Below are 16,192 nucleotides of genomic sequence, written 5' to 3' on the forward strand. Positions count from 1 at the left end.
CAAGTATGGAAGGTGAACACATGATTGAATATAGCCAGTACTATTATATAGGAAGGTGTAATTAGAAGGATGAAACACACCCACAGTCCCCAAAACACTAGCAAAGTGCTCTAAAGCTGCTGGAATTTTCCAAATGTGCCATTGCTCCGGCCCCACAATGGGGACGACAATCCTGGGTCGTGGGGGTGATAAGCCCCCGTTATACCAATTCAGCAGTATGTCCTTATCAGTCCAGAAACTTGTCTTGGATTTATGAAAGCCTCCAATGTTTGATCTATTAAACCAGGAGCAATTATGATGTTCCTCCTGCTCTTCAGAACAGTTTACAAACAAACCGTGAAGTCCCCAGTCAACAAATATAAATGTATGATTAGTATGATTTTGCTGAATTATAGAAACTTTCCCAAATTAGCTTCGACAATCAGACCAATGTAACAGTTGTATCTCCTGTTTTCTTCTCCAAGATACAGTATGACATGTAGGTTCCTCTGGTTGAAAAAACGAGTTCAAATAGTTGGCTATCTGGCCTGGATAATGTTGCTCGGAACCATCAAGTAAGAAAGATGCCACGGCAAACATTCCCAGATGTGAAGCAGTCCCATTGTTAGCAGAGTGTGCCCACCACTGTGGGAAGATAGTCATGCAAAGGGGATGAGATCCAAAACAGGTTTTGAATCCCATGGAAATATTGATTGGCTTTCCCTCATCTTCTTCATGGATTGGTCGCTTTGTCGACCAGGGACTTGGGAAATGCATGCTATCATTAGTAAAGATCATAGGGGCTTTATCTACCCAATCCATTATGGACAGAAGTGGTGGGTTGGGTACGTATGCCCAATAAACATACTCTGCACTTACCCCAGAGGAACAGGAAAGAACAGATAACATTGTCAGAAACAGCTTATCTGGAGTCATAGGAGTTCCAGTGCTCTTCAGTGTCTGCTCAGCCTGACGAGTCATGTTTTTCACTTGAGCCCATGTCGGGTAAGGATTCAGACGATGGCGTTTCCTCATTGGCTCCTCCAGGGTCATTGATGAGACCCTTCGTGTCAACTTCATCACTTCCCAAGGGAGTCCGGTCTTGGGGTCCCTCTCGGCAACGGACATGGCGAAGGGGAACCCAGATTTCCTCTCCATCTGCAATGACAAGACCATAACCCTTGTCTAGGAGTCGTAAGATTCCTGGCAGCCACTGATTAAACTGCTTATACCATATTGGTGTATTGATTTCTAATTTGCTGTTTTGGTCTTCTGCAAAATGTCTATATGCGTGAGTGTCAGAATTATTTTTTGTTAAGTTTAAAAAATTTAGGGAATAAAGAGTTAAAGATAATAGTAATTGAGGGTTCATAGGATAAGAAGTGTACCTCCTCTTCCATATTCCCCCTTTCTGTTTTAGTAAATGAGTTTTTAGGGTATGGTGGGCTCTTTCGATAATGGCTTGCCCCTGAGGATTATAGGGTATTCCTCTAATGTGTGTGACGTTCCATTCTGATAAAAATGAATGAAACGAATGGGAGGTGAATGCAGGTCCATTTTCGGTTTTCAAGACAAAAGGAATCCCCATAACAGGAAAGGTGAGTAAGAATGCAGAAATATTGTGTTTTCTGAATTCTGAAGAGACAGTTTCTGCCCAGATAAAGCCTGAAAATGTATCAACTGAGACAAGAAGCAAAGAAAACTTTCCTAAGGAGCAGTGAGTGAAATCAGATTGCCAAAGGGAATTAGGCTGTTGCCCTCAGGCATTAACTCCTGAAATCGTAGTATGCACGTGCAGAGGGGCACAGACATCACAGGTTTTAATAACATGCCACGCTTCCGTGAGAGGAATATGGTATTTAGAGTGCAATCTGTTAGCATTGGTATGAAGATTAGCATGTTCATCATTGGCAGATGTAAAAATGGGAGCTATGAGCCTATCAACAGCATCATTTCCTGCGACCAGAGGGCCAGGTAAACCTGAATGAGCGTGTATACGTGCAATAAAGAAAGGTTCTGTACGTGAACGAATTAAAGCTTGAGTCTGTGAAAAGAGAGTACATAATTCTTCATCTAGGTTGTATAAAAAGGCGGTAACAAAATCAGGAAAAAGGGAAGCAAGGTATTTGGAATCAGTATATATGTTGAAGGATAATGGTTGAAGCGACAAAAGAGCATATAAAGCATACAATTCAACTCTTTGTACTGAAGAATAGGTAGTGGGTAATTTCTCTTTGATATCAGGGCCGACAATCCCAGCTATGCCTTTCTTGTTGCCATCAATGAAATAGGTGGGTGCATTGATAATAGGCTGGGATGAATGATATTCGTTACAATGAATTTAGTACATTGTAGAAAGTCCCAAAATTTTCCTTTTGGCAGATGAAATGAGATAACATTCTGAAAATCACTTAATGCCATTTGCATGATCAGGTTATACTATAAGGCAATTTGCAATTCCTTTCTTGTCAAGGGAACGTGTATTGCATATGGATCAAATCCAGTCAAAGTTTGTACACGGCTTCTTCCTGACACAATTAAGTGCCCTATTTTCTCAATAAATGATACAATTTTTTAGACTGTTTAGTGTGTAAATATACCCATTGTATTGGGCTATGTTGAGCTATAATTGCTGTGGGCAAATGTTCTGTGGGGAATATATATAAAGAAACTGGTTGATCATAATCTAGCCGAGTTGAAAGATTGTTGAATGCGTTTCTCCATTAAGGCCAGTTCTTCTTTGGCCTCTTTTGTTAGCTGCCTAGGGCTATTAGGGTCAGGGGATCCCTCTAAAATTTTAAATAGACTTTGTAAGGCATAGGTGGGGATGCCGACAGATGGCCGCAGCCAATTGATATCTCCTAGCAATTTTTGAAAATCATTCAGTGTGCGTAGAGATTGCACAGAAATTTGAGTTTTTTGAGGTTTGATTTTAGATTCTTCCATAACACGTCCTAAATAATTAAAGGGTGCTTTCCACTGAATTTTATCTGGTGCAACAAGCAGGCCATGATTTTGAAGAGTAATAGTAACTTCATTATATAACTGATGTAAACAGAGTTCAGATTCCATAGAGAGAAGTATATCATCCATATAATGAATTATAAATGCAGTAGGATACTTGTCTCTAATGGGTTGTAATAAAACAGATATGAGATATTGGCAAATGGTAGGGGAGTTCATCATCCCCTGAGGTAACACCTTCCACTGGAATCTTTTAACAGGAGCCATGTGATTTATAGAAGGAACTGAAAAGGCAAAACGTTTTCTTTTTTTTTTTTTAATATATTTTATTTTATTTTTAAACTTTACAATATTGTATTGGTTTTGCCATATATCAAAATGATATATGGTATACATGTGTTCCCTATCCTGAACCCTCCTCCCTCCTCCCTCCCCATACCATCCCTCTGGGTCGTCCCAGTGCACCAGCCCCAAGCATCCAGTATCGTGCATCGAACCTGCACTGGCGACTCGATTTTTTAAAAAAGAAGAAGAAAATTCTGTAATTTGTAACAACATGGATGCATCTGAAGAGCATTATGCTAAGCAAAATAAGCCAGACAGATGAAGATAAATACTGCATGGCATCATATGTGGAATCAAAAAAATAAAATAAACTCCTAGAAACTGAGAGTAGAAAAGTGGTTGCCAGGGGTGGGGGAAAAGAAATGGTTGGTAAAAAGGTACAAATTTTTAGTTACATGATGCATAATATCCAAATATATTCCTTGACTTACATAGTTAGGTCCCCAAAAACCCATCATGAGTTGAAAATATTGTCAAAATACATTTAATACATTTAACCTAGTTTCAGTCATTTTCCTCTTTGGCTTTATTGAAGTATAATTGTGCATTATTTGATGTATATTATGGTATATATTATGAAAGAATTCCCCCCATACATCACCTCACATATGTATCATTTTTTTGTGTGAGAGAACATTTAAGTTCTACACTCAGCAAAATCCAACTATACAATACAGTGTTATCAACTGAAAATCACCATTAAATACAGATGGTCCTTGTGATTTTTCAGCTTTACAGTGGTATAAAAGTTATATGCATTCAGTAGAAACCATGTTTTGAATTTTGATTTTTTCCCTAGCTACTGATATTCAGTACAATTCTCTCTCTGTTTTTCTCTCTCATGATGCTGGGCCACAGTAGCTAGCCACAGCTTTCAGTAAACCATGCAGTCTTGAGGGTAAAGAACTACTCTGCACCCAAACAACCATTCTGTTTTTCACTTTCAGTATAGCATTCAGTAAATTACATCAACTTTATATTAATAAAGTATTTAATACTTTATTATAAAATAGGATTTGTGTTAGATAATTTTGCCCAACTATAAGCTACCACAAGTGTTCTGAGCACATTTAGGTTAGACTAGGCTTCCTTGAAGGTCAGACAGTAAAGAATTTGCCTTCAATGAGATAGACCCAGGTTCAGTCCCAGGGTCTGGAAGATCCCCTGGAGAAGGGAATGTCTACTCACTCCAGTAACCTTACCTGGCAAATTCCATGGACAAAGAAGCCTGGTGGGGTTGCAAAGAGTTAGACACTACTCAGCAACTAACCCTTTCACTCTTTCTCAGGCCAAACGTTTTCTATCTTTAGGGTGCAAAGGTATAGTAAAAAAGCAGTCTTGTAAGTCAATAATAACTACAGACCATCCTTTTGGTACCATAGAAGGGGAAGGCAATCCGGGCTGTAAGGGCCCCATAGGTGACATGGTATTATTAACATTTCTTAAATCTTTCAACATTCGCCATTTTCCTGACTTCTTTTTTTATTACAAAAACAGGGGAATTCCACAGGGAAAATGAAGGTTCTATATGAGCTTTTTGTAATTGTTCATTAATTGCATAAGAGCTGCCAATTTTTCTTTAGTTAGGGGCCATTGAGGTGTCCATACTGGGGTATCAGATTCCCATTCGAGGGGCAGCGTTGTTAACTCAATGGCCCCCATTAAAAAGGTTCATTTAAAGAAATTGTGGCTTTCGTTTGTTCAAGAAAATCCCATCCCCATAAATTGATAGGGATATTAGTAATATGTGGTTTAAGATAAGCTACAATTTGATCAGGGCCATACACTTGTAAATAGGATGCACTGACAAAAGTTTGTGTGGCATCAGCTTCACCGACTCCTAATAGTCTAGAAGGAGCCACAACCTTACCCCAATTGAGGGACCACTCTGCAGCTCTAATGATTGAAATGTCAACTCCAGTATCTAACTTGCCTGTGAAATTCTTTCCCCGTATGCGTAAAGTAAGCATGGGTTTCTGATGTTCCTTTAATAAGGTGGATAGTGCAGCAGTAAGGTTGGTACTGCCAAAGCCTCCCTGCCGAACTTTATCAGATGCCTTCATTGGTTTAACATATGGCAAAAGTAATAACTGTGCAAAACGTTCCCTTTTTTATAAGTATGCATTTCCCGTTTTCACAACATTTACCATAACATGTATTTCCCCTTCATAATCTTCATCCACAACACTGGTCAAAACCATTAAACCTCTCATTGTGCAGCTACTGTGTCCCAAAATCAGTCCCACTGTCCCGGGTGGAATCGGGCCATAATGTCCAGTGGGAATTTTGTGGGGGTTGTATAATTCTATTAGTTCCATATCATAAGGACTAGGTATATCAATGCAAGCACTCTTAGATGTAGCTGCTTGTAGCGTCATAATGCTAGGTCCTCCTTTTGTAGCGGGGCTAGAGGATGGTCCCTTTATCAGTTTCCCTGTTGTTTTTGCTGTGCACTGGGGTTCAAAGTGTTTCTATCCTTATCAAATTTAGAATGACATTCATTCAGCCAATGAAACCCCCTTTTACATCTTGGACATACTCCTGGGGGTCTCTTCCTATTAGAAGTAGTATTATTTTTTCTGGCCTGTGTTGGCAGGCGACATTGTTTTTTCATATGGCCTGGCTTCCCACAGTTAAAACATTTGGTATTAGCAGCCTTTTGTACATTAAAGGTTTCCAATGCTGCCAATTTCGCTCTATGGGACATAGATCCGATGTCCCTACATGCTTTCAAATATTCCATAAGATAGCCAGTCTCTTGAATAGGTCTGAGCACAGATCGACATTCCTCATTAGCATTTTCAAAAGCAAGTTGTTTTAAAATAATATTTTGTAAAGTCACATCCTTAATAGATATTTCAACTGCATCCTTTAATTTTCCTATAAATTGAGAATATTCCTCCTCATGTCCTTGAATAATCTTAACAAATGAACCATCAGAGTTAGCGCTATCAACCTTTGCCCATGCCCTGCAGGCAGTTTCTTTAATGAAATGTAACATCTCAAGGGTAACATTAGCTAATTGTGCCATTACATAGGCCATAGTCCCTGTTCCAGTCAGTATATCATAGGTTAAATTGGCAGGGTTACCACGAGATTGCTGGTCAATCATCAGCTGTCAGGCCTCATCACCACCCCACATTTGCCACTGCAGTAATTGTTGAGGATTTAAAACCATCTTTGCTACTTGAAAAAAATCATATGGCATCCAATGGTCAGCCCATCCGCTGAGAAATTCTATACAGTAAGGAGAAGTAGGTCCACACAGAGTACATGCTTTCTTAAAATTAAACAACATGCTAAAATCTATAACATCCCAAGAATTTTGACCCTGGACGGGTTGATCAAATTGTATTGGGAAAGCGAAAGCACAAGCAGGCATCTCCCGAGGAGGACTGAAGCGGTTACTACGAGCAAGGTTAGCGACTGCAGTTACAGATGGAGCAGAAGGAAAAGCCTCAGATTTGGGCTGTCTACTGAACAAAATGACTTCCGCCTTAAGCAGTTTCGGTTTTGGCACATCCTTAATAGATACATCCTCAAGTTGTTTTTCCAGGGTTTGTGTTTGATTGAGCATGACATTCTTGCTGTTCAAAGCACCTTGCATGTCTTGTTCATCAAGCTCGTATTCATGCAAAGACTGAACAGTCTCTACCTCCAAATCAACATTATGTCCTTCAGTTTGTTCTATGACAGCTCTTATGAGTGACCAGGTAACCCACCATTGAGAAGGAATGTGAACTCCTTGCCCATATGCTCACAAAACATTATTCTTAACCCTTTTCCATACATCAAGATCAAGAGTCCCCTCCTCCAGGAACCATGGATTATGTTCCACTAGTGTATGATAGCAGTCATTCAACTGATCTCTTGAAACATTAATACCATTTTGTTTCAAAAAATGATGCATTATAGAAATGAAAGGAATTTTACTGCTATGTTGTCCCATCCTGCTTACCTCTTTCTGCAGGGGCTCGTCGCTTTGTTCAGCCTTTCTCTCAAGTCCCTGTTTGGGTGCCACTTGTTGGGGTTTTTCTCCCTGGGACTTGGAAGCGTCAAACCTGAAAGAAGGACACTTGGACAGTCTCTTGCAAGGACTGACAAGTTTATTTCCGCAGTCAAGCTTTTTTATAGAAGCAGGAACAGAGCTTAAAGTATGCAGCCAGCAGAGCGCATACGGAGTTAACACATAATCAGTAGAAACATTTCAAGGACAGTGTGCCCTAAACGACTCATGGGCTTCTCCCACCACCCGCTCTCACAAGTAACATCCCTATTTATTATTAACTCTTGGCGCCGAGCATAACCAAAGGCAGGAGATGTCTTTCTGTCCGTAGTGCAAAGCTGCGTACTTCTGGCCCTTCACCATTTTCCCAAGGACTTTCTCCTTTTACGGCTATTTTGTACTACGTTTCCCAACAACCTTCAACGTGGGATAGCACCAGTCTCCCACTATTATTGTGTTATTGATAATTTCCTCTTTCATACTTGTTAGCATTTGCCTTACATATTACAGTGCTCCTATGTTGGGTGCATATATATTTATAATTGTTATGTCTTCTTCTTGGGTTGATCCTTTGATCATTATGTACTGTCTTTCCTTGTCTCTTTTCATGGCGTTTACTTTAAAGTCTATTTTATCTGATATGAGTATTGCTGCTGCTGCTGCTAAGTCGTTTCAGTCGTGTCCGACTCTGTGCAACCCCATAGATGGCAGCCCACCAGGCTCCGCCATCCCCGGGATTCTCCAGGCAAGAACACTGGAGTGGGTTGCCATTTCCTTCTCCAATGTGTGAAAGTGAAAAGTGAAAGTGAAGTCACTCAATTGTTTCCCACTCTTAGCGACCCCATGGTCTGCAGCCTACCAGGTTCCTCCATCCATGGCATTTTCCAGGTAAGAGTACTAGATTGGGGTGCCATTGCCTTCTCCATGAGTATTGCTACTCCTGCTGTATTTTGGTTTCCATTTGTGTGAAATATCTTTTTCCAGCCTTTCACTTTCAGTCTGTATGTGTCCTTTATTTTGAGGTGGGTCTCTTGTACAGAGCATATATAGGGGTCTTAATTTTGTATGTATTCAGCCAGTCTTTGTCTTTTGCTTGGGGCATTCAACCTATTTACATCTAAGGTAATTATAGATAAGTATGATCCCATTGCCATTTACTTTGTGGTTTTGGGTTCAAGTTTATAAACTTTTCCTGTGCTTCCTATCTAGAGAAGATCCTTTACCATTTGTTGAAGAGCTTGTTTGGTGGTGCTGAATTCTCTCAGCTTTTGCTTGTTCATAAAGCTTTTCATTTTTCCTTCATATTTGAATGAGATCCTTACTGGGTATAGTAATCTGGGTTGTAGGGTTTTCTCTTTCATCACTTTAAGTACATCCTGCCATTCCCTTCTGGCCTGAAGAACTTCTATTGAAAGGTCACCTGTTATCCTTATGGGAATCCCCTTGTGTGTTATTTGTTGCTTTTCTCTTACTGCTTTTAATATTTGCTCTTTGTGTTCGATCATCATTAATTAAGCAGAGGGGGAAAAGGAGATTAAAAGAAATGAGGAAAACCTCAGAGACCTCTGGGACGATGTTTAATGCCCCAACATTTGAATCATTGAAGTCCCAGAAGAAGAAGACAAAAAGAAAGGCCATGAGAAAATACTTGAGGAAATAATAGTTGAAAACTTACCTAAAATGGGGAAGGAAATAGCCACCCAAGTCCATGAATCCCAGAGAGTCCCAAACAGGATAAACCTAGGGATAAACACCCCAAGACACATATTAACCATTCATTTATTGATTGGGTTGTTTCATCATTTGATATTGAGCAGCATGTGTTGCTTATGTATTTTAGACATTAACCTTTTGTCAGTTGCTTCATTTGCAAATGTTTTCTCCTGTTCTTAAGGTTGTGTTTTTGTCTTATTTATGGTTTCTTTGTTGTACAAAAACATTTAAAACTATTTACTTATCTATTTGGCTCCCCCAGATCTTAGTTGCTGTACGGGATCTCTTTTACATCATTCAGGATCTTTTATTGCGATGCACAGAGTCTCTGGTTGTGGCCCGCAGGCTTGATGGTCGTGATGCATGGGCTTCAGAGCACGTGGGCTCAGGAGTTTTGTCTCCTGCTTTGTTGTTCTGAGGCATGTGGAATCTTACTTCCTTGAACAGGAATCAAACCCTCATCCCCTGATTGCAATAGGGATTCCAAATGCTGGACCACAAGAAGTTCCTGTGCACAAAGTTTTAAGTTTAATCAGCTCCCGTTTGTAAAATATTTGCATTTTCATTACTCCAGGAGGTGGGTCGAAAAGGACCTTGCTGCAGTTTACATCAAAGTCTGTCCTGCCTATGTTTTCCTTCTGAATTTTACAGAGTGTGACCTTACATTTAGGTCTTTAATCCATTTTGAGTTTATTTTTACATAGGTGGCACTAGTGGCAAAGCACACACCTGTCAATGGAGGAGACATTAGAGACGTGGGTTTGGTCCCTGGGTTGGGAAGATTCCCTGGAGGACATGGCAACCCATTCCAGTATTCTTGCCTAGAGAATCCTCATGGACAGAGGAGCCTGAAGGGCTATAGTCCATAGAGTTGGATATGACTGAAGCCACTTAGCACATGTGTCCATGGTAAAGGAAGTATTCTCATTTCATTCTTTTACATACAATTGTCCAGTTTTCCCAGCACCACATGCTGAAGAGGTGGTCTTTTCTCCATTCTATACTGTTGCCTTTCTGTCAAAGATAAAGTGATAATACGTGTGTGGGTTTCTCTGGGAGTTCTATCCTGTTCCACCGGTCTATATTTCTGTTTTTGTGCCAGTACTGTACTAGCTTGATTGCTGTAGAGCCAGGGAGACAGATTTCTCCGGCTCAATAAGCTTTTCGAAATGCGTAGATTATGATTTTATATATGATGTAGTATCTCTATTAACTCAGTAGATATATTTAAGACACTTATGTTTGTGCTATGTGTGTGGAATTTATCTGTACATAAACAGATAAACCTTCTTATAATTGGTAAACTGGATGGGATGGCCAATATTAGGCTGTTAGCTTTGCAAAGAAAAATATAAGATGTTCCAAGTCTATCCAGCAAGATGATTTTAATTAGTCTGGTAACTTTAACAATATATCTATGACTAATGGTTTTGAAATGGAGACATGATGAAGGAAAACGATGTTAGAGATGCATAGCAGGGAGACAAGAATTCCAAGTCTGCCAGTCAAAAGAACCCTGTGTTCTTGCTTTACCACACAAAGTTAGGAAAGCATGACAGGTGTTCTTTGGTCTCCAGGGAGACTAGAAACCAGTGAACACACAGGACATAGAATAATGACTGCACAGTATTCCAGGAGAGATTTTATTTCATGAAAACAGAAATAAATTTATACACTTAATATATCAAACTCAAAAAAAATCAAGCAATACATTTCATGAAGAAAGGTGAAGTTTCAGAAAGTCAAGTGGGCGCTTACTTAACAACCTCAATTATTCACATTCCTGACACCTGGGGTCAGGTTTTGACCTCTGATCATGGGTATCTAGAGCAAAGAAATGGTTTGAGTGGCGATGAGAAGGAGCAGTAGAGGAAACTACAAATGAGGGAACTATTGGCCACATCATAAAAGCTCAGGATTCCACCATCATAATCCAGGAACATCCCCACCTGGCCCAGAGGCTTTTTGACATATTGAGGTAATGGTGGAAAGGAGGTAAAGAGACTGTGCTGACTGTTCTCTTTGATACAAAGAAGTAGAAAAATTCCCTTGGAATCAAGGGCCATGTTGCTTTCCCTTGCCCAGGAGTCATTACAAAGTCCAATCGCCCAGTTGCAACAGCCCGCCACATCCACCTCCCAGTAGTGCTGACCAGAAGTGAATGACTCAGCTCCCCAGGAAAGAAAATATTTAGATCTTGGTGGAGTGTAGTCGACATCAGGACCATCAGGACCAGCCAGAAGACATCTCAGATCTTCAAACACAGGGAGGTGATGAGTGACTCTTTCATTATGCAACTCAATGTACACTGTAGGAAAAAGGAAACAAAATTATATTAATGAATGGTGTTTTAAATTCCTGCTGGCCATGAGCTTTATACAGTGTCTGAGTTTCTTAGCTTATAAGTAGAACTTGGAGGCAGGACAGCAAGAGAGCATGAGGAATGCAAGAGTGCCGTCTAAGATCTTCTGTCTGTCTTCGTAAGGAGAAAATTTAAGCCAGACCAAATGGGAGAAAACATGATTTTTATCTAGGAGACCTACTGCTTAGTTTTGGCCATTGTTTTCCCTTGAACATTTGAAATAGGCAATGAAATAAAATTCACTATCAGAAAAAAAATAGTTTGCCCATATCATTAGAAAATGTTCAATAATAAATATAATATCAATGATAACTTCAAGAGTGATCACTTTTCCTGACAAGGATTTTCATTAAAAAATTCAAGATTAAGCTAAAATTTTTAAAAAATCATATTTTTGAAGTGGTTTCTTTGTGAGAATTTTCTGCTCTTATACCTTGAAAAACAAAAGAAGCATAAATCTGTTAAAATAAGTTGCCAGCTTACTTTGCCAATCTTGCTAATAAACTTTATAAAATTTCATAGTATGCTTGTTTGTAATAAAATTGATCATAGAGAGGATTTTGTTCAATGTCCAGAAAACATGATTTGAATTTATTACAAATCATTTTATAGACCAACTTAATACTCTCCAAATATCTCACAACCAGTGATAACCTCCCTTCCCTAAAACTTGAAATGTACCGAATGTACAGACAGACTTACATATTTCAAGGAAATAGTCAACAGCATGCCAGCCTGCCATTGGACATCAATTATCTTTTCCCATTATTTACTTGCTTTTTTCCCTAGATACCAGATATATATGTGAGAAACACTGGTATCTAGGGAAAAAGCAAGTGTATATACACAGAGAGTTTGCCAAGATTTCTTCTTTTTAAGATCTTATGGAAAAAAGCCAAAAGAACTATTTGGCCAGCCCAACATTGTGTATTATTCTACTATAAAGCTGTATTGTTAGTCACTTAGTCACGTAGGACTCTTTGTGACCCCATGGAGTTAGCCTGCCAGACTTCTCTGTCCATGGAATTTTCCAGGCAAGAATACTGGAGTGGGTTGCCATTCCCTTCCCCAGAGGAACTTCTGAACCCAGGGATCTAACCCTGGTCTCCTGCCTCGCAGGCAGATTCTTTACTGTTTGAGCTACAGGAAGTCTACTCTAAGGGTAAATTTGGTTATAAAAGTTCCCAAAATAAGTCCACAGGTTGGGCAATGAGGAAAGTCTCAGAAAGAACATGAACAGAGACATGCATTCAGCTCCCCAACCAGGGAGCTGCCTGTTACCTTGGAATTGTCTGAGCCAGTCTATGAGTCCAGGGATGGGCCACACATTGAACTCAGGAACTACAGGCTGGGGCAGGTGCAGCTGCACTGACTTACTCCTGCAAGAAGGGACACTTCCCAAGGACTGCAAGGAAAAAAAGACCAGATTATTCATGAGATTTCTGTCCCTTTGTATCTTCTTTCCTACTTCTGTTTGTTGAAAAGGTATTACTTTCTCATTCTCTTCTAAGGAACAGTCAGAAGCTATCTTAATAACAGAGCTTAAACTAGAACATAATGGGCTTCCTCAGGGCACATTAAGGAAGGAAGGAGGCCAGGAAGAGTGTGTGCAATGATGCAGCCACATCTAGGATCCCATGCTACTCCCAAAGAGATCTCACCATCTATGATAACAATTAAAGCAAAACAGGGACCCATAAGAAGGATTTATAGAATGAAGTGGAACAGATGATGATTTCTAACAATCTTGCACAGAAAACTGGCAAAACCTCAGTGTCCCCAGGAAGTGTGAGATAACGGAGAGTGATAAGGGTTTAGCAGAACATATATTGAGATTTACTCCAAGAAAGTTAACTGTCCCCTGGTCACAGAATTTTGCTGATTTTGGATCATCTGTCTGCATAGTACTCCTGACCACATTGGAAAATCTGGTCCTATGTGAACTAGGAAAAGGGCAAAAATATTTCAAAGATTACCAGGATATGATGAGAGAGGGATTTGAGAAATATAATGGGAGTCAAGGAGTACCATCCCTCAGCTGAAAGTAACCATATGTGAGGTAACATTTCAATGTTACAGCAACTTGTCTAGAAGACTGTTTCTCTCTCTGAGGATGGATCCTCCTTTCTCACCTGGAGCAGCTCCATGTCCGGCTTGTGACACATCTCAGTCAGGTCTCTGTACCTTTCCCTCATACTTTCTGCCTGTTCAGTCATTGTGAACACACTCCCCTTGAGTTGTTGACAAATCTCCTTGGCTTCTTGCTCCAGGGCCTCCAGATGCATTTTCTCGTCCTCATGAAGCAATAGAGGTATCCTCTGATATTGAACTGTAATCATGGCCTTCCTTAAGGCCACATAATTCTGCAGAGACAGTGGATTCAGAGGATTACTTATGCTCACATTCAAAAGAAAGCTTCGAATATTATTTCCCTAATACCATTGAGAACCTTTTTTTTTTTACAAACTTTCTGCCTCACACATCTAATGGTCTTGAATATTTGCTGGTCCTTCCTATCTGTCCTTTCTCTGAATTCCTATTCTCTTTCCTTGTTTAAATCAAACCATCTAAAGAGTCCCAGGTTCCCTTCCTAGGAGGATTTTTCAGGGTTCTTACTCCATCAATTATTTCCCCTCTTCCCTGAAGCTTGTTTTCCTCTTGCTCCTCACCCTGATTTTTATAAATATTCTTTTATGAGATAAACCCCATCTACCACAGTTCATAAAATATGCTCTATTTTTCCTCTAGGTAACACTATATTTTTATCTTCTCCTTCAGTGTCACTCTTAGGGCAATGTCATCTTATTTTCCATGTTTGAGAAGGTTTATTCAAATCTTCAAAATTTGGCCTAAGAATACTTTTCATGCCTTGCTTTTCCTATTTACTAGCTTTCTTTGAGCTAACTTGCATTTTTGTTGTTGTTCAGTTGCCCAGTTGTGTCTGACTCTTTGTGACCCCATGGACCGCAGCATGCCAGGCTCCACTTTCCCTCACCATCTCCCAGAGTTTGCCCAAGTTCATGATCCTTCATCAGTGATACTGTCCAGCCACCTTATCCTCTGACACCCCTCTTCTTCTGCCCTCAATCTTTCCCAGCATGAGGGACTCTTCCAATGAACTGTCTGTTTGCATCATATGACCAAAGTAGTGGAGTTTCAGCTTTAGCATCAGTCCTTCCAACAAGTCTTCAGGGTTGATTTCCCTTAAAATTGACTTGTTTGATCTCCTCATTGTCCATGGGACTCTCAGGAGTCACCTCCATCACCAGAGATCAAAGGCATCAATTATTCAGCGCTCAGCCTTCTTTATGGTTCAGCTCTCACAACCATACGTAAACACTGGGAAGACTATAGCCTGAGACTATACAGATATTTGTATGCAGAGAAAAGTCTCTGTGTTTCAACACACTGTTGAAAAGCAACTTGCATTAGCTTGTTCTAATTGTGATTACCAGTAAGTCATTTTAAACTATTACTTTTCCAGGGAAGAGACAAATATCCTTTAATGGAAACTTAAACGGACCTAAAATCTAGAATCATATCAATGTCTATACAAATAAATTGGAACATTTTTATTCTTACCTCAAATGACTGAGTTTTATTAGCTTCCTGATTCAGACTGATTTTCATTTCTTCTCTCAGTTTCCATAAAGTTCTCATTCTCTTCACAAGTTTCTCCTGCAAAATACCCACGAGAGTTAGTGACCCAGAAGATGACACCATAAATTTCATCCTGTTCATGATGAAGAAAGGCAGTTTTTGGTTACATGGAAATCTTGCATAGAATGCTATGGTCAGAGTTTTCCACATTATTCTAATTTGATTCTAATACTGATATCATAGTATATCAGTATCGGTATTTACTTCTGTGACTTTACAGAAGTAAATACTAGAGAACTGGGGGAACTTTACAATAATGGAATCTATTTCCTAAAAAATTAAGTCTCACACTTTAATATAGCCTGACTAGGAAAGCCTCAAGCTCCCATCAGAAGCCTGTGTCCCTGGTGCCACCCGCCCAGGGATGCTGCATTTCCACATGTGTAGACAATTGGGCAACAACACTGAGAGGACACATTGTATGTGAGGATCCATGTTCAGAAATCCCACCTCCACTATCTCCATCCCCATAGCATCTTCATCTTCCTCTCTGACTTAGGAGCCTCTAGATCCCAAACTGCTTGAGAGGCATCACCTACCCGGGACTCCTCAGCAGCCCTGTGTATTGGACTGTGGCTGTGAGCTGCGTGCTCAGGGAGTTCAGAGCAGGGCCCACAGAGCAGGGTCTGGTCAACCTCACAGAAGAGGCCTTTGGCTTCCTGGTGTGTCACACAGATCTGCTCCTCAGAGCTGTGGTCGTGGTCAGCTCTGGCCTGTCTGGCAAGGGAAGCCAGCCTCTTGAGGGCAAAGTTGGTTTTGAAATCAGACCACTCTGGTATTTCCCTGCACTCAGGGCAGCTCCTTGGGGTCTGGCTTTCTTCCCAGCAAAGGCTCAGGCAGGGACGGCAGAAGCTGTGCCCACAGTCTATGGTGACGGGGTCCAGGAAGCACTTGGTGCAGATGGAGCAGGTGAGTTCACTCTGGAAGACCTGCAGTGTGTCTGAATCCATGTTTCTGAAAACTAAAGAAAGAAATAAGACAGGGTAAGAGAAAAAGTCTTTCTTCTGCCCTCATCAGGAAAGATAAATCCTTTCAACAAAATCCTGTCTTGAACTCTAATTTCCCTATTTACTTACCTCCCCAGAATAAACCTAGAAATGATGACTACATACACCATGGATTTGAACTATTATACAAAAGATGAAATACAGTAAGAGTCCTTA

General features: G+C 40.2%; 1 protein-coding gene across 1 annotated transcript; it reads right to left on the reverse strand.

Moving 5' to 3' along the window:
* Positions 1–10,821: 10,821 nt before the first annotated feature.
* Positions 10,822–15,979, reverse strand: LOC102282339 (tripartite motif-containing protein 64). The gene is made up of 5 exons (XM_005910271.2): positions 15,569–15,979; positions 14,952–15,047; positions 13,466–13,732; positions 12,651–12,774; positions 10,822–11,315 (listed from the first exon to the last, which is right to left on the reverse strand). The coding sequence occupies exons 1-5, from the start codon at positions 15,977–15,979 to the stop codon at positions 10,822–10,824; spliced, it is 1,392 nt and encodes a 463-aa protein (XP_005910333.2).
* Between the last annotated feature and the right edge of the window lie 213 nt (positions 15,980–16,192).

This window comes from Bos mutus, unplaced genomic scaffold (assembly GCF_027580195.1).
Source record: "Bos mutus isolate GX-2022 unplaced genomic scaffold, NWIPB_WYAK_1.1 CTG262, whole genome shotgun sequence".
NCBI classification, from domain to species: domain Eukaryota; kingdom Metazoa; phylum Chordata; class Mammalia; order Artiodactyla; family Bovidae; genus Bos; species Bos mutus.